This window comes from Trachurus japonicus, chromosome 22 (assembly GCF_045865225.1).
Source record: "Trachurus japonicus isolate A0001 chromosome 22, Traja_1.0".
NCBI classification, from domain to species: domain Eukaryota; kingdom Metazoa; phylum Chordata; class Actinopteri; order Carangiformes; family Carangidae; genus Trachurus; species Trachurus japonicus.
The window spans coordinates 15,890,127-15,908,838 of record NC_140928.1 but is presented as its reverse complement, the minus strand read 5'-3'; the positions used below and the strand labels follow the sequence as shown (position 1 = coordinate 15,908,838).

The 18,712-nt window shown below is 40.8% G+C and overlaps 2 protein-coding genes across 3 annotated transcripts; one reads left to right on the top strand and one right to left on the bottom strand.

The window, feature by feature from the left end:
* The first annotated feature begins 716 nt into the window (after positions 1 to 716).
* On the top strand, positions 717 to 14,050 carry adam17a (ADAM metallopeptidase domain 17a). Of its 2 annotated transcripts, XM_085766650.1 has the most exons (20): positions 718 to 941; positions 1,276 to 1,408; positions 2,084 to 2,217; positions 2,512 to 2,600; positions 2,924 to 3,110; positions 4,699 to 4,829; positions 4,953 to 5,039; positions 5,698 to 5,823; positions 6,296 to 6,440; positions 6,810 to 6,901; positions 7,329 to 7,481; positions 8,404 to 8,603; positions 8,754 to 8,857; positions 9,007 to 9,141; positions 9,463 to 9,590; positions 9,704 to 9,782; positions 9,944 to 10,032; positions 10,187 to 10,246; positions 11,198 to 11,234; positions 12,279 to 14,050. In XM_085766650.1, exons 1-20 carry the CDS (start codon positions 836 to 838, stop codon positions 12,686 to 12,688), a joined length of 2,625 nt encoding a protein of 874 aa, XP_085622776.1. In that variant the 5' UTR covers positions 718 to 835; the 3' UTR covers positions 12,689 to 14,050. The 2 variants fall into 2 exon arrangements, with proteins under 2 accessions (XP_085622777.1, XP_085622776.1); XM_085766651.1 differs by lacking the exon at positions 11,198 to 11,234 and having other exon boundaries at positions 717 to 941.
* On the bottom strand, positions 14,044 to 17,932 carry iah1 (isoamyl acetate hydrolyzing esterase 1 (putative)). The gene is made up of 6 exons (XM_085766652.1): positions 17,790 to 17,932; positions 17,605 to 17,657; positions 17,311 to 17,462; positions 16,803 to 16,964; positions 16,587 to 16,708; positions 14,044 to 14,384 (listed from the first exon to the last, which is right to left on the bottom strand). The coding sequence occupies exons 1-6, from the start codon at positions 17,850 to 17,852 to the stop codon at positions 14,199 to 14,201; spliced, it is 738 nt and encodes a 245-aa protein (XP_085622778.1). The 5' UTR covers positions 17,853 to 17,932; the 3' UTR covers positions 14,044 to 14,198.
* Between the last annotated feature and the right edge of the window lie 780 nt (positions 17,933 to 18,712).

Sequence of the window (18,712 nt, the reverse complement as noted above, 5' to 3'; positions counted from 1 at the left end):
ACAACACACATGACATTAGTAGACAGAGCAGAAAAGAACAGAAGCAGATGTGTGGAGCGCCAGGTCCCAAGAAGCTACTTAAAGCTTATGGCGGGAGCCTCAAACGTAATACTAACGTATTACATATTCATACAATCATGATAGAAAACAAGACAAAACATACATCACAGAAATGACAGAGACAATGACACAATACATAATACCAAACAATGCATATCATACAATCACAAGACAGATCAATAACTCACAATAGACAAAGACATAAAACAGACATACCCAGATTACGATGGTATATGCCAGATTTTTGCCTTTTGCGGTGGTACTTAGTATAAATTAATAAAAAATTATGACGTGGTTAATAATACTGTATATTAAAATATCTTAAAAATTGGTAGTTTTTTTTTTTTTTACATAAACCCCCCCACTTTTATATCAGAGGGCAGGACTGGTGCGTTCCAGGCAACCCGTAACTCGTGTTTTTCCGACCTGTTCCTATGGTTACCCGTTAGAACGTACAGTCAAACTCGTAACTTCCCACCTGTGAACTCGTACTAGATCGATCTACTCCCAGTTCCCAGTTCGTAACTCGTAACTTGCCTGGAACGCTACAAACTCGTAACTGGTGACTTGAAGTCGTGACTTACGGGTTAAAAAGCCTGCCTGGAACGCACCATAGTCACATCTTTTTATAAACAGGCGCTGACGCTGGAGCGGATGTTTTCCACTGGGTGCACTTCCGGGTAGCTTAGCTTAGCCACCGATAGCAGTCCAGACTAAACTGAGGAAACTTGGGACCATGACAGTAGTACAATAGCTGTCTGACCTGTCTGTAAAAATGATGAAGATACTGCTAATTGCCTTTCTGGCTCCTTGTTGGGTCAACGGTGCTATAAAGTCCAGAGTTACCACTGAGGACAGTCACGAAGAAAACCCGGAGTTTGGTGAGTAATCTACCAAGCTAAGCTAAGCTAACGCTAGCCCGAACGTAACGTTAACTGTCATCGGGATAATAAAAGGCGTAAACGAGGATTGATGTGAGCTGTTATTACTTAAGTAGATATATTTTACTGTGTTAGACGATACAGCTATTTATCAATTGTGTTTAAAATCATTTAACCACTCAGTCCAGGCTTGCTGCTATAACTTAAATCTGAACCATCCCAGGTGAGGAGGAGGCAGATTGTTGTTTGCACCGGGGTGTGGACTGTCTGTGACCGTGTTTGATTTGAAATGATCTGTCTCAGTTTCCACTTTGCTCGCCTGTGTGTCTTCCAGATGCTCTGAGCTCCGTCCTGTCAGACTTTGAGGTGCTGCCAGCGTCAGACCTCCAACTACACTCTGTACGGAAGAGGGACGTCCACACCCAGTCTCACCTGGAGCGGCTGGTCAGCTTCTCAGCCCTGCACAGGTACACCAGCACCTCCCACACCTCTGGATTAAGCCTGCCTCTGATTACTGTTATTGTGATCTTTGCATGCTGCATGGTAGGGAGTAGGGACACATTTAAACGTCAGACTCTTAATTTAAAGCAGTTTTGAAGCAATTCTGCCCCTATTTGGCTCAAAAAACGTAATGGATTCTGTATTGCCATCGGTTGGGCCCATAAAAGATGAATACTCTGCTTATGTACTGAGTCTGATGTGGGTCCCTCCCAAAGTTACACTTTTTTGTGTCAGGAGACAGGAAATATGTTTTACCTATTCTCCTTGATTTTTCTATCTGGGATTGCTCAAGATTGATATCAGCCTCAGATGATCTTTGGTATTCGCACAGAATTTAGACTAGGGATATTGACGACAATCGCCTTTACTAGAATCACACATTTGTTGACTCCACCTGTTAACGTGCTGTACTGGCATGCTTGCATTGTATCAAGACAGCTTGACAAAAGTAAAGTGAACTTTAAATATCTAAAACATGTGATAAGATTAGGTGTGTGTGTGTGTGTGTATATATGTATATATATATATATATATATTTCCCACTTAATATTCTAATAATAAATCAAAATGAATATGACCAAACTCTTCACAGTATTATGAAGCTGTTTTCTCTATTTTCTGTTTTGTTTTTCTGATTTCAGGCAATTCAAGCTTTACTTAACCACCAACACAGACCTTTTCACTGACAGTGTCAAAGCTGTGTTTGTTGATAAACATGGGAGAGAAGAAAACTATGATATTCAACTTCAGAATTACTTTACTGGACATGTTGTTGGTGAGTTGATGACTGATATGATTATGAATTCGCCTATTTTCCAAGTGCCTTAGCTTGTATATACAAAACAAGTAAAGCTCAAAGGGGAAATAAGTGATTTTAAAGACCATAATATGATGTATTTTGAATAAACAATTATCATTACTTGCTAAATATCAGCATCAACTAATGTTTAGCTGGTGATGCTTTGTTAGGATGACACTGACTGACACATAGATTAATAATAGATTACAGGGTTTGATCTGTACATTTGCATCTTTTTGTAATTGCAAGTGATTTGTGTTGTGTTTGCAGGAGAGGAGAATTCACGTGTTCAAGCTCACATAGACGGAGACGAGTTTTCTGCTCACATTTTAACTGATGAAACGGAGTACAATGTGGAGGTAAGGAGGGCTGTAAATTCTCAGTCAAAATCAGAGACTACACTGCTGTTCATTAAGTTAATTAGCTTGATCTTGTATATCTTGAATCTTGTACAGTATATTCCACATGTTATATGCCATATTCCTTATATTCATCTGGGATATCTTTGCCATGGATGTAATGGTGTGTTTTTTGTTGTTTTAAAATGTTCAATCACTAAATCTTTCATTTATGTCCATATCTTCCTTTTTCCTTTTTGTTGCCATCTTTTTTCTCTAAACCTCTCTCCTCCGTGTGTCTCTCTCTGCTCTCTAATACCACCCCTGTGTTTTTGGCTGCGCAGCCCCTTTGGAGGTTTACAGATTCCCCAGCTGACGGCAGGTTGCTGGTTTATCGCTCCGACGACATCAAGAACCTGAGTCGCGTCGTCTCTCCAAAAGTGTGTGGCTACGTCCACGCAGAGGACGTTGACCTGCTGCCACAAACTGCGAGGACGGACCGGGGTGCACAGGAGGTGAACCAGCAAAAAGGTGAGCTCTGCTGTCTGTTTTACCTCGGTGGGGGCGGAGACTAGTCTTGCAGATTTGTTCACGTTTGTGCCCATGTCGTGGTAATGAAGTGTAAATATATGAAGCTTTGAGATCACAAAATCTGTTGCAGCCTTGGCTCTTTGCTCCGGTTTGTGGATGGTAACGAGTAGGTAGAGTGGGAGGATAACAAATGTTTAAGGTGGAGAGAAGGAAGGAGGAGGCTGTAGTAGTGACACAAAGGAGGTGGGTGTTAGATACTTTAACAGTCACTTTAATAAAAGCCTTCTTATCTGTAAAACCTAGCCTATATATTATGCGCACACACGCTACTGACAAGTGGGTATTATGTAAAAACCAACTGCCTTTTGATTTCTTTTGTGCTGCATTGGAAATGTAAAGCATATAACAGTGGTAATGTGCCAGAGGAGATATCTAAAACACCTCTCACTAGCTTCTGGGTTGAAAGCACTCGTTGGGGAGATGAGGCGAGGTGAAGGTTCTTATGGAGGAGGCATTAAAATTCATGGAGGCTCCGCTGCCCAATCAGATGACTCTGACTCGTCACTGGTCTCCCACTGCTTGTTGTGGAAGCCAGAGCCGTGCACACCCACGCTTCTGAACAGTGGAGAGCCAAGTGCACAGTGTGATGTAATGTCTTCCTGTTGTGCTCATATTCCTCAGCTACTGTATGTTCAAAGAGATGTAGTATGATTTGAATTTCTCCAGAGCTCCTTGTTGAATTTGCAAGTGTTCTTTGTATATTTTATGATAATCTTATATCAGTATTAGCATTTAACAGCCTGCTCTGGAGCTGGTATAATGACGTTGGAATTAGAGCTGCATTAATTATTCATATTATTCCCATGGTTGATTTATCTCAATTACAAAATAGTTTGTAAAGATTTAACCTCTAGCTGGACACCTGAACCAACAACACATCGCAATTTATGAGTGAAATCTGCTTAAGGTGACCTGATCTTGAGGCCAAAATATACAGACGCCCTCATTCAAACATAGTATTATACACTCAGGAGTCTTCCTTCAAGATAAATGATAGTTTAATTCTGGTTTTAAGAACAAAGTTAAATCAGTTCATTTGCAAACAAAAAAGAAGACATGTTGCTAAATGTGAAAATGAGGGCAATTAACGACGGGATACTGGAGCATGGCCTCATTGTTTTAACTTCTTGATGTCCTTATGTATGTGTCTTTATGTAAGATTACCCGTGACTGTTAATATGGCAATGCATGTGATGCTGTGTGATAGTTAGTGCTTTTTATAATGCCGTCGCTCTGCGGACAGCTATGGCCAGAAGCAATATGTTTTCACATTGTCCATCCGTCCTATTCTCATGAATGCAACGTCCCAGTAATAGAATGAGGGCGCTTCAAATTTATCGCTAACATTTACATGAACTTCAGGACGAACTGTTTTCATTTTGGTGGTCAAAGCTCAGACTGTGATCACACAGAATGTGTTTTTAGTCATAACTCAAGAATTCACTCAAACACTCACCCATATGGTTCATATTTGATGTAATCCTGAATCCATGCTTTTCTTTACTTTACCCCTGCTTCTTTCTTGTAGAGTTTCATCACAGAGACAAAAGATATGTCCACGACCACAAGAAGAATACCTGTCCCCTCCTGCTGGTCGCTGATTACCGATTCTTTAGACACATGGGCCGCGGACAAGAGAGCGTCACTCTCAACTACCTGGTCTGACTTTCTGACTTTCCTTCATGCAAAATTCAGTTGAGAAAAAACACATGTTAAGGTTTTATACATTTCATCACCTTGGTATGTGATTCTTCTTCTTTTTTTTTTCTTTTCTCACTTTAGATTGAGCTGATTGATCGAGTTGATGACATTTATAGGAACACAACCTGGGATGATGAGTTCAAAGGCTATGGGGTTCAGATCCATCAGGTACGAGTGGCTGACTGTGTGTTGTCATGTGGTTGACATCTCACTCGTTGAGCAATTAGTAGCACTGAAACATCAGACATCACTGCTCCCAGCAGCACGATGGCTTTGTTTTACATCGTGTCACTCCCGGAAGTGAAACTGAGAATAACACAACCCCTCAGTGGTGTTTGAGAACTGCATTTGTAGGAGGAACTGAAAGCTTTTGTGTGTGCCTTGCGGGGTAATTTAATTTGTTCCACGGGCTTTGGGAATGAATGGAGACACTGTTTGTCATACGACGAGTCGCGGGTTTTCTCACTGAGAAGATATGCATTCATTTAGCTCCTCAGAGTTGTATTGAATGTTTCTTCACCCCAAAGTCAAGGAAATCTTGTAATGAGCTGCTTTTGAAATTTTCCCCATATCTTTGGGAAAAAAAATATGATACTAACTGACTGGGTCACATGATCCTTTTAAAATGTATGTTATTATAGGTTTGTGTTTAGGCCACTTTTAACAGCCTATGTTATAGTTTATTGTAATTCATTAGTCATTTGAGAAACATGTGCTCAGCGAAATTATGATTTGTTTGAATAAGATTTGATAAAATCCTTTCATTAAAATTGTATTATCCTGTGATAACACGTGAGGAATTAAAATCCTTGATTACCGCTCACAGATCATCATCAACAAGGAGCCTACAGAGCGTCCCCCTGAACTAGCAGGCACCCACTGGGTCCACTATAACATGAAGGACAGTCCTGTGAGGGGAAAAGAGGTCTGGGATGTGAAGAAACTTCTGGAGGTAGGAGAGTGAGTCAGAGACAGAGTAAAGTAGAAGCAGACAGCAGGAGGTACATGAAAGGGAGTGGAGGCTGGGAAATAAAGTGAGGACATTTTATCTGTTTATACAAATGTATAAAATACTCTGTACATTCACCCAATACAAGTTTATCACAGATATATTCGGTGCCTCTATGTTGGTTGATAAATAGTAGGAAGTGTTGGAGGTAATGTTTCACTCTTATACAAATACTGGCCAAAATTATTTGATTATAAATGTAAGGGATCATTAAATAAAAAAAAAACTGTATCAACCTTCTGTTATCAGATGGTTTAATCTCAAATACAATTTTATCTGCAGTTTGTGTGATGATCATTGCGCTCTTAAGTGAAATTGAAGTTATTCAGGATTTGAAAGATAATGTTACAAATATTTTCATTTCCAAAGCTTAATATCTTGTCCATATCATTTGTTTTGTTCTTGTGTCTCTCAGCAATTCAGCTCAGACATAGCTGGCAACGCCTCCACTGTGTGTCTGGCTCACTTATTCACCTACCAGGACTTTGATGAGGGCACGCTGGGGCTGGCCTACGTCGCTCCCTCCAAAGCTCAGGCCCTGGGTGGCCTCTGCCCCAAACGTAAGGACACAGCCCTAAGCGGCACAATGCTCTAGTCACAAGTTAAGTAGTACATGCATAGAAAAGCCTCCATGGCGCACAGCACCTGCTTTACAACATCCGTGAAATATTTTACAAAGTCACCTTGCTCTGTTTTGCTGCTTGAGTGTGTCACACTTTAGAAACCACCTCTATTTCTGCAACCTAAAGTCATAGGAAGTGAAAGTAGTTGAACAGACATGTGAATACTGATCTGGGAGTTGCCAGGAAGGGCAAGAAAGTCGAGCAAAGGCCATGACATTCAAAGAGAAAACTGCATGTTGGGTAGCTCAGGCTTTTTGTAAAGCAGAACTATTACTGACATCTTTCTTTAATTGTGCCATTTTGTAGCTTACTACCCATCTCACTCTGCCAAGAAGCCCAGTTACCTCAACACAGGCTTGACCAGCACCAAGAACTATGGCAAAACCATCCTGACAAAGGTCAGTTTTACTCCATTTCTCAATCATCATCTTTGACTAATTTCATTACTGGGTGCACACAGTTTCAGCCAGGATGTTATGCAACGTGTCACTCAGCCAAGTTGAAAGCGTAAGTAGAGCAGACGCACCTTTTTGTGCGGGTGATATGAGTAATGATGTTAAACCTGCTATAGTTTTCACACCTCAAGTATCAGTGTGTTGCACAGTCGACGCCACAGTATTACACTTCTGATCAGTCATTTCAGTTTGGAGGAATTTTTTGAATCTGGGGCTTTACCACCGTATAATCCAGTTTTTATGATAATAAATGTTGAAAGTGAAAGTGAAATCAGTATGTGCAAAGCTGCTTGATATACATTTAGTTTTGTGTTATTTCATCTTCACTGATCATAGCTCTGGTTGTAAGCAAGTGTCTCTGTTCCAACAGGAAGCAGATCTGGTGACTACTCATGAGTTGGGCCATAACTTTGGAGCGGAGCACGACCCAGACAACATCCCTTTCTGTGCTCCCAGTGACGACCATGGGGGGAAGTTTGTCATGTACCCCATTGCTGTGAGCGGAGACCATGTTAACAACAAGGTGAAGACAACAACAAAAAAATTTCAAAAGATATATTTAACTTCATAGGATGCAGTCTTGCTACATCCACACTAATATTTCTGGAGTTTTAAAATACACTGGACATTTTCAGCCCCTAAATGCACCTCCAGGGTTGCATTTTAGTCCTGATGGGGAAAAATGAAGACATTTGAAGACAACATGGAGACACCTGTGTTCACTTCCTGATTGGGTCTCATCATTCAAGACGCATATTTCCCAATTTGTCCTTCTCTTAAACACTTTCCTGGAACTGAGCAATATACTGCAGAGTAGATGACGTGCTGCTCCAGTTTCATTTCCAAACACCATTTGAAAATCAAAACATATTAGTGTACATGTAGCCTCAGTTAAGACAACACATTGAGTTGACGCAAAGTGTAATGTGAGGTGTGAATGCCATCTCTAAATGGGTTGCTTCTGCAGTGTGTTAGATAAATGTGAGTCACAGTTGCTTTTCATTATAATGACAGACAGTAAATGTACTGTACCTCCTCTGCTTTTGGCCTCAGCCGCTCATATGCATTTGACTTTTGCAGCCTTTTAAGATGGAAAAATGCTTCTGATTAACAGGTGTGACTTGTTCTGCACAGTGGGAACTCTTGAAATATACAGTATATGTAACAGATGAATAGATAGACAAGTAGATTTTGAACCCAGTGTGAATCAATTAAAATTCATGCAAAGACAATGGCACCATTTATATGGCTGTAAATTCACCCGTGGTGCACTCAGTGCTCTTTTCCAGAAACACAATTGTTTCACTGTACCATTTATCCATGCAGTTCTTCAGAGCTGTTAGAAAGAAACGTATCGTTCTCACCATCAGCTTTCATAGCTGAGCAGAAAGCTTCCACTCCCAGCTCATGTCTAACCTCTGTCTACTTCTCCTTCCTGCCCAAAGCGTTTCTCCAACTGCAGCAAGATCTCTGTAGGAAAGACGTTACGTTTCAAGGCGCCAATGTGCTTCAAGGAGAGGAACAGTAAGGTATGTGGGAACTCCAGAGTGGAGGAAGGGGAACAGTGCGACCCCGGGCTGCTCCACCTCAACGATGACCCCTGCTGTTCAGCTGACTGCAAGTTCAGAGTCAATGCACAATGCAGGTATGAGACCCAAAAGGAAATGTATTAACACAACCATCAAGTGTAAATCCACACTTAAACATCAAATTAGTTGACATATAATAACATAACGAACAAGACAGTCTTGGGTATTAGTTAGTCACGCAGATGAATCCACATGTGTCTCCACAGTGACAGAAACAGCCCTTGCTGTAGAGGCTGCAAGTTTGAGCAGGCGGGAGTCAGATGTCAGGAACCCATCAGTGCTACCTGTAAAGGCCTGTCCTCCTGCACAGGTGAGCACCACCTGCTGGTCAAATACAAGTACTGCACCGGTCACAGCAAGGCTGTTTGCTCTGACATTTGCCACCGGTTGTATTGATCGTAAACAGTAAAGATGCTGTGAAAAACTCTGTCTCTTTGCCATCTTTCTTTGTCATCTTAGGCAACAGCAGTGAATGTCCACCTCCTGAAAATGCGTTTGATGACACGGTGTGTGTTGACAATGGCCGCTGTCACAACGGAGAGTGCAACCCTTTCTGCGAGGCCATGCAGAACCTTCAATCCTGTGCCTGCAACGGTAAAATATGTTCAGTTGTCTTAACATGTGCCAGAGCCTCTGACGGATAAAAGCTTTGCATAGATTGTCTCAATGACATTGTGGATCCTGGTGATCAGCTCAAAGAGTAATTAGTCCCAAACTGCTGGTTTTATAAAACACTTCCATACATTTGTTGAATAAATTCAATTTTTTCTTTTTTTAGTTTGTTGTGCTTTGCAATCTCTGAATGAATGAGTCTTGTCTGAGTGAATCGTTTAATCTCTCCTCTGAAGAACAATGTGAAGGTTATCATGTCAAACCAAATAAAGGACTTCTATTGATCTTGTCTCCTGTTTCCAGAAACGGAGGACTCCTGTAAAGTCTGCTGCAGGAGAGATGGCATCTGCTCTCCCTTCATCCAGGACGATGGCAGCTTCCTGTTCCTTCGTAAAGGAAAACCGTGCACTGTGGGCTTCTGTGACGAAGGCGTGAGTAACTAACTGTCAGCTCTGTAGACAAGATACCACTGATCATTGTGTAAGTGAATGTATGAATGTTACAATACGTTAACTGATTTTGCTTTTGTATGCTTGTTAAACAGGGAAAGTGCATGAAGCAGGTGCAGGATGTAATCGAAAGGTTGTGGGATTTTATTGACAAGCTGGACATTAACACATTTGGTAAGTTGGTTTAAATACACTGCTTTTTAATTTTAAGCAGAGTGAAATATTATCTAACATTTCCGCAGGCCCTGAGGAAACAGGTCTTAATATAGTTTTTTAACTAATGACGATCGTAGCTGAGTCAAGTCTGTACAAACTGAGTCTTGCCTCTCCATCAGGGAAGTTCTTGGCTGATAACATAGTGGGCTCAGTCGTGGTGTTTTCCCTCGTCTTCTGGATTCCTCTCAGTATCCTGGTTCACTGTGTGGTAAGAAAAACTTTCACTACTTCCTGTTATCGTCAGTCTGCCATGAACTGCTTGAACATTTTGGATTGTTATCATTGTACTTAAGAGTTGGTTGATTTTACTCCTTTTGCTTCAAGTGCTGACAGTTGTGTCCTGTTTGTGTTTCTCTTTACAGGACAAACGACTGGACCAGCAGTATGAAGAGAACACAAAGGCCTTCTACTACCCTCCAAGTGTAAGTCCCTCCTCTGTCTTATGCTCATGAACGATCCTGAGCTCTCGCCTTGCTGCCACACTAACCAAACTAATACAGTCCCAATGCTTTGTTACAACACTGATACCTTTAACAGTGAAGGGAGCATGAAGGTTTATTGTTAAAGATGAGATTCTTCTTTAATGATCTCTACATGAGCTGTCACCACTATAAACTAGGTGTTAACAACATGTCAATGCAGCCGTGATCCCACTGAGAGGGAAATAAATGGGATTATATTTTCAAGGAATACTTCATGCGCTGTTTGATAGTGGGTAAAGAAAGCTTAAAAGCAATATGGTAATATAAAATATAGAAAACTGAGAAAACTAAAATAGCTAAATGACTTACTTTTAATGTCATTTTTGGAAAGTTATTTATTTATTTCATTTTAAAGGTACTTGGAACATATTTTTTCAATCAGTTTCTTCACTATGAGGGTTAGAAAAATGATATATTGGAAAAAGTTGTCATGGGATTCTGCTCACCAGACAGAATTTGAACATTTATCAGAATATGAAAGAACCATGTAGCACTTAAATCAAACAATTAGTGAAAAATCTCCATCCAACATGTTCTAAAAATTGACATAAATGGTAGGTCAAGTACCGTATATAATTTGTGTCTTATGCTTTTAGAAGACATGATGTAAGAATTAAGGAGCATTGAAGAAATGCCTTTCTTTTGTTTGTATGTCTAACGTTCAATTTCTTCCAAAGCTGATGACAAGTTTCGTATTAAGATCATTCCCAGAAGAGTTCAAGTAAATAAGCTCACAGTCCTGAACATACAGGGGTGGGACTACAGTCAGTAAGTTGAAGCAATACAAACCGGTGGTCAGTTGCCCGTCACTGTCTCTGCTGGGTTCAAGCTGCAAATGACCTGTCCATCACTCTTTGACTTGGCCCTTTTCCGTTCTCATTGGAACTGCAGCAGATGGTGGAAGTTTGTAGTAGAGCTCCCGCCATAGGTGAGTGCGTGTGCCATGGCTTGGTGTTGCGATGCGTTGCCATTGAGTCCATGATGATGCATGGTCAGTGGCCCACGTTTGGGATACTCCTGCAGTCACTGACTCCTTGATGTAATCACTGATCTAGCAGCACGTCTCCAACTCACCCGTTTCTGATCTGAGACAAATGTGAGAGAGGCTCAAACTAAAACACTTAAATATAACTGTGCAGAAGACACACTTACAGCTATTCAGATGTGTCCTTTACACAGAAGACATCAGTGCAGAGTCATTGTCTGATCAGAAATTACCTCAGGAAAGCAAGATTGCATTTGCGGAGTATTCAAACAGAGCGAGGACCAAACAGGTTGCACCGTGTTGTCCTTTGTGAAATCGGATGCAGTGTGTGTCAACATTTTACGTTTGCATCTGCTGCTGTTCAAAGCCACAAAAAGACCAGGGTGATTGATGTCCATTAGGTGATTGTTTCTTTTATTTATTCATTTTTAATCCATTCTTTTTCTTTGTGATGGCTGTCTGCACTGTGTCCAGTGGTTTGATCGGGAACATGTGGAGACTGAGGAAACGTTTTCCTCTATAGACATTTCTCACAGCAGACAATTTCATTTCCTACTACTAACGTTTATGACGACTTAATTCCATTTAGGTATGCCAGTAAATTCTGCTAGTTCGCTAAATATGCACGATAGCAGGGACCTGGTGCTCTTAAATGGACTGCAGCCATTATTCATATTAGTTTGAACTCAGCTACTTGACTGGAGTGAATGTCCACTGTGAGAAAGGTTTCTTTTATTCATTCCCACTTTTACTGAGGGAATAGTGAATGTTAATGGGGCGGAGATAGATAGATAAATATTAAGTGAATGTATTCTTCAGTATATTGGAAATTCATATAAAACTACTGCAAGTCACATTGTGAAGCTGTAAGGATCAGGATAAATATCTGATGGTCTCATTTAAACAGTGTAGTAAAAAGGGAATGAATCTCACCTCAGTCGGAGACAGCTGTGAGTTGCTTCTGTCTAATACGTTTGTGCTTTGCAGAGTCAAGAAATGCTGAGCAACATCGAGTCAGCGTACGTCGGGCGCATCGTCAAGCCTCATCAGCCTCCCTCCTTCTCCACCGGCCGGACCGCGCCCTCCTCCCAGCCCCCGCAGTCTCAGCAGCAGAGCCAGGTCGGGGGCCCTCCCGCCTCCACCAGCAGCAGCAGCAGCAGTACCCCGGCCCCCGGCCCGAGCTACGTGCCCACCCCGGACAGCGCAGGGGGCCCGCGGATGGCCACAATCCAGGAGGACACCAGCAGCGGCTCTCACCTGGGAGAGGAGGGCCTGTCGGACGATTTCACAACCGCAGGAGCCTGCTCGTCGGCTACGAAATCCTCCTACGAGGATCTGACCGATCAGAGCCCGGCAGCCAGGGACCGGCGGCGCCTCAAGAGGCAGGACTGCTTTGATACGAAAGAGACCGAGTGCTGAGCTTTAACGACCAGCACCAACATGTACGGTCGTGCACTTGATATGTGTTTTAGGGAACATGCAAATACATTAGCTCTTTTTTTTTCTCCTTTTCTTATCACAAGTCACAGACAGAAAATTATGAATTAAAAGTCAGATGTGGTGCAACATTTCAGGCAACACTAGATGTGAATATTACTCAGCTGTAACTTGGATTGAATCACTTTATAAATGATGCATTAATAGTCTCAAATCCCCGTGACTGCAGAGAGAGAGAGTTTGCTGAGTGATTTCACATTTTTTGTGCTTGTGTGAAATGATGCTGTGCCTTTCCCAGTCATATCCTCGACCAGTTGAAGCCTGGCAGATCCAAGATCTGTTGAAATGACTCCACTGAGGGCCGGTTCCTTAAACACATCCTAGAGTTTCACTTATCTTTTTCATAACAACCCAGATGCAACACGGGTTTTTTTCTGTTAGTGCAATTTTCTTTTCAAGAACAAAAGACAGGAAAAAATGACCACATTGATTCCAAGGCTGTGTGCTGTGTTGCCAGTGTGTCAGCTTTGATTGTGGACCATAAGGAGCATGTCAGTGTCAACTTTGCCTTTTCACTCCTACATACTTTTGCACCATGTTTTTTATCATTGAAGCAGTGCAGCCTCACGGGTTTGCTCTACTAAAGAAACATTTCAGTGTGATATTTTAAAGCGGCCGACGCTGAAGTTCGGCGGCAAGTATTCTTCTCATCACCAGAGTTCAATTAAGTTTTTTATCCGTTCTTACTGTGGTTCTTTTACTGTGTAAGTGGTGGAGTGGTGGTCTCTATAGCATGACACCTTTTCTTTTTGACCAACTGTGGAAACTTGGGGAGGGGAAGGTAAATGTCGGTTATTTATTTGTTGTGTATTTTTTTCTGTTTGGTTGATCCCTGTATGAAACAACATGGTGCCTTTTTCAATCGTTGTGCCTAACTTGTTCTGACCTATTTCTGTGCAAAAAGACAATTCTGTGTGTCGACCAACAATCTGAACAATCCTGATTTTAAGTTTTAATGATGCTGTCTAAGGTGCTCAAATGTTATTTTTCCAATTAGTCTTGTGTCATTGTGCCAATGTGAGTTGATGCTGTCTAACCACTGCCTGCTGTGTCACATTAAAACCGTAAAATAAATATCTAACTGTAGGTCAATAGCCAACATAGACACTATTGGATGGATGTGAACTGTTACACAGCGAGCAGATGCTGTATTCTAATGATGTGTGTATTCTCCATTTGTCTTCGTTTTTAAACATTCACCCATAAGTTTTTTTTTTAAGTAAGTTTCTTGCTTGCATTTCCTATGCACATAAAATAAAATATATAAATCTTTATTGTGCATTAGTACATGGTCTTGTATTGAACATACCTGGCAAATACAACACAGTGCACAGCTGCTTCAGTCTCAGAGTAAGGATGCAGCCCAGTGTCAGGCTCTCGACAAAATGCCCAGTCCAGAGTTATTTTTCCTCATCCTGAGCTCTGGTCACAGAGGAGGCTGGTCTCAGGGCTCTTGACGTCCACGTCTCCCCAGTAAGGCAGGATGAAGGGCAGGTCGGCCACTCGTCTCTCCAGCAGCCCCCACAGGTGCTGGGCTACGAACTGGTTTCCCTTGTCTGAGAGATGCAGTCCATCAGACAGGTAGGCTGTGTAGTCCTGAGGATCAGAGGGCATAGTTATTTTTCTGAATATGTGAATGTAGTCTGAGCCAGAGCTGTACCTAATTAGTTTTTTTTAATCAGTTATCCATATAGGAAATGATTGTTAGGTATTTTCTCTTTAAATGTCTTGTTGTATATAACTAATCTCAAAGATATTTGTTATAATAGAAAGCAAAAAAACAGCAAATTGTCATATATTGTCGTCAAACTGTAAAATATTAAGCATTAATGCTTGATCTATGAGTCTGGAAGACAAATCCATTGGCAGGTAATTCAGATGTGCATCATCAAATGTATTTATTATTATTATTATCCTTTTTACAGTGTATACAATATTTCCTAAGAATCTAAAATGATGAATCAGGACAACATCTTCCTGCTGATTCAGATGCCTTACCTGTAAATAAATGATAGATATATGTTTTCTGTGAGATGGCTGAATGTTACAGTTTTTCTCAGTCGCTTTGGTGCTATTCTCAGATCAGAATGAAAGTTCTCATAACTATTAGTTCAACCTCCACAACATGTAGTCATTTGTCCACATCATAGTAGCAGTTTCTCCTTCCTCTGAACAAATTGCAAATGCTTTTGGACATGTATCAGTTGCTCTCATACAATTCTCTGCTGTTTTACAACATTATCGTTTGTTTATGTCATGTCAGTCAAAATGAACTATACTTTTGAACGCTGAATGGTCTTTCCCTATAAAACTAATAGTCCTCATTTCATTGCTTGAGTCATTACATACAAAATTCTTGAACCAGTTTTCAAAATCTGTCAAACTAGTTTTAAATTTTGGGAGAAGCACTGTGAATTCAATTATTCAAACATTTACAGTAAGGAACAACAGGTATGTATGGTATTGGACAGTAATTCAGCACTAAACAATCTGCACTGCTGTCATTGTGTCAGGCATTACTGTAAGATACAGTGGGACAAGAACTTTTTTACATTTACATTTAGACTTACAGCTTCACTAGAGAACAGATTTACTGTGTTGTAATGTATTACAGCAACCACAGTAAAGATTTCCCATCTTTACAGTATGGTACTGTACTACAGCATTTTACAAGTAGGAAGCACTTTTACAGTATTGTACACTACAGTAATAATGGTTGATGCAGTAGCCTACATGTACTGTACATTACTGTAATTTTACTCTGCATCACATAGGATTATAAGACAACCTCACAGAGCTGGAAGATACTGAGCCCATTACAAACAATGGCATAAGGTTGAAAGAGATACAATGTAAGGATGACATTACTGTATCTTTGGGAATATTGAATCTGTTTCAATCGCTACAATTGACAGAGTGATGTAGATGAAAATGTGACAGGAACGTCTGGATGTGCAGGAATGATTTACAGTACTCTATAGGTTCAGTTACTATATGTTTGTTGTAGATGACTGTAGTGTATTTTTCCTTTGAACAATGCTGTGAACAAATCAGAATTGCAAAGAGCATATGCAGTAGAAATGTGAAACATACATATTCAGTATCTCCACTAAATACAGTAATGTGTAACTTTACTGTAGTTTTCACATGGCTACAAGTAGTGTATAGTGCTGTCTTGAGCATTTTCAGGTAGTATCATCACTTTTTGCATTGGAAAACACTTAGAGAATAAAGTGTCCTAATGAAAACATGACAAAGCCATTTGACTATCTTGTTCATAAACGATGGTGTCAGGACTTCTCATTTTGACGACACTGACAGTTTCATTGACATGAGTACTTGCTTTTGAGGGATGGACAATCCATTTTGAGCAAGTGACGCGCTTTTGCAGGTCATCCACTAGGTTTTGCAGTTTGTGATAATTGTTCTGAGAAATGCACTAACTGTTGTGCAAATGTTAAGAGTGATGTGAGAAAAGCACCAAAGCGACTGAGAAAAACTGTAAAAGGCCTTAAAGCTACTGATAGATGAGGCGGTGTTTAGCTCAGTTGGTAGAGCACCCGCCCCATGTGTTGAGGCTATAGTCCTCACTGCAGGCGGCCCGGTTCGAATCCCGCACCGAGCAGCCCTATCCTGCGTGTCATTCCCCCCTCCTCTCTACCTCCCATTTCCTGTCTCTCTCTCTCAACTCTCCTGTCCATTAAAGGCGAAAAAGCCCCCCAAAATATACTTAAAAAAAAAAAAAAACTACTGACAGATAGGAGCAGCAGCAGACCAATACTGATGCACTGTGCTCACCTGTCCATCTTTCTGCATGAGTGTCCAGAGGTCCAGGACGTCTGTGCCACTCTGAGCAGCAGCCTGCACACAGGCCTGGGCGTACTGCCCCGCTACAGAGTAGTGGCGATTGAGAGGAGATCCTGGAGGAGAAGTGAAGCAAAGAGTCACTTAGGCCGGCTGGTGTGTAACTTTTTTATTTTTTAAACTCGGGGGAGAAGGTTTTAAAAGTGTTACCTTTCAAAAGGCACTCCTTCTCCCAGGCTGGTTCGTGGATGGGTGGGGGGGTGATGAAGATGACTTTGTCTGCTGACACTCCAGCTGAAGCCAGGAGCTGCGTGATCTCCTTCAGGTTCTCCGAGTACTCCTCCAGAGGGATGTGCTGCTGGGGGTTTTTATCTTCAGGAACAGACAGAAGAGGGCAAAACCCCGCACAGAAACATTAATAGAGACACATGATAAAATCTGATAGTTGTGTGACATCTGGAAACATTTAGAGTGTGGTAGTCCTGCAGCTTAGTGTTGTTGAATGGGTTCATGTTTTCTGGTGATATTGTTCTTCATCTGAGCCAGCTGGTATGTATATCACAATTTTAAGTGTGCCAAATCTGAGGACTGGCCTTTTGAACAAGAAAGAAAGAAGAGATCTACATTTGCAGATATCTTGAAGCAGCAAAGCTCTTCTTCATTGTTGAACTGAACTTGTTAAAGTGTGAGAACAGATGGTGATGGTGTCTGACTGCACCTTCCAGTGAACAGTCGTTGGCTCCAAAGAAGACAGTGACAGCAGCGATGTTGCTTTCTGCTGAGCTCTGGCTGTTGACCAGGCGTGGAAGAACAATCTTAGCCCACCTGGAGTTGTAACCAGATAGTCCTCTGTTTACAACATCACACTTTCTGAAGGGAAAAACATATATATATATTTTTATAGCATCTTCAAATATTGGACAACAGAAGTAACTTTGGTTTGGTTGCCAGCCTGACTTGCATGCAAAATATAAAATCACCGTCCCATACTGTTGGTATGGGAATTGCTTACCTTGCTAATTTGTCGGCAATGTCTGCACCCCACCCGTTGGGTTGAAATGAAAACTGAAACCAGAGAAGGGATTTCTTCATTTCAATCTGAAGCTAACAGGCTAGCAGGGCATGTAGCAGGGTGCAAGGCAAAATGCAAAAATATTCTCGATTATTAAAATATAAATTTTGAATGCATGAACCCACCTGTGTGATGGAGTCGCCGAATAAAATCACTTTAGGCCAAGTGACAGTTTTGAACTTAGACATGATGAAGCTGCAAAACCGTAAACACCTGACACGTGTTTACGGAACTTCCTGTTATGGAGGAGCCAAACCCAGACTTCACAATAAAAGTCTTTACACCATGATTTTGGTTAAATGATTAAAATCAACAAAATAGTTAATGTGCATAACTTTTGACATTCAAAATTAAAATAATGCATAAATAATCAGATTGTAAGATTGCCCTGTCAGCCATACAACTTCAAGTGTTCACACATGTGTCTTTCTTTTCCCCCTGCAAGCTGCAAAGTGAATGTAATGCCTTTTAAAAATAAAGCAGCCAGAGGATTAAAAAAAAATTAAAAAATAAAAAACGACACCAAACACAAACTAATGTTTTTAGTTGGATATTTCTGGAAAAGAACACTGTGGTGTGGTGCTAATTAAAAGGAAAATAGGAAAAAACACAGATACATTTTCTATTTTCTCTATTTTACTTTTTGGTGTGCTGTTTATAGGTGTGCTGTTTATAGGCACTATGACCCAAGTAAATATTATTTTTTTTTTTTAAATTAGAAATACAAATCTTACAAGCAGCAAATGTCAGTATAAAATACATTTTGAAACTGAGCTTAACATGTCAGCATTTCAATAAAGATTTAACACAGTAACAGATGGAACAGGAAAGCCATAAAATAAAATAAAAAAAATGAAAAATAATAAAATAAAAATAAATAAATATTAATTTTACTATACTTAATTGCCTGCCTACCATAGACCTCCACAAGACCAATGTAAAACCATGAGATCCATGTGTAAAACCATGTGTAAAACATGTAAATTTTGAGTGCAGTTCTCCACACTCGCCGCTGGGGGCGCTGCAAGTGGCGGCGCTTCCCTACAGC

Excerpts from the sequence above, each read along its gene's own strand:
- iah1 (XM_085766652.1), bottom strand. The coding sequence starts at position 17,852 with ATGTCTAAGTTCAAAACTGTCACTTGGCCTAAAGTGATTTTATTCGGC. Across the intron at positions 17,658-17,789 it reads TCGGCGACTCCATCACACAG|TTTTCATTTCAACCCAACGG; the intron begins GTGGGTTCATGC and ends CTCTGGTTTCAG. Across the intron at positions 17,463-17,604 it reads ATTGCCGACAAATTAGCAAG|AAAGTGTGATGTTGTAAACA; the intron begins GTAAGCAATTCC and ends TTTTCCCTTCAG.
- adam17a (XM_085766650.1), top strand. The coding sequence starts at position 836 with ATGATGAAGATACTGCTAATTGCCTTTCTGGCTCCTTGTTGGGTCAAC. Across the intron at positions 4,830-4,952 it reads GCGTCACTCTCAACTACCTG|ATTGAGCTGATTGATCGAGT; the intron begins GTCTGACTTTCT and ends TTCTCACTTTAG. Across the intron at positions 6,441-6,809 it reads GGGTGGCCTCTGCCCCAAAC|CTTACTACCCATCTCACTCT; the intron begins GTAAGGACACAG and ends GCCATTTTGTAG.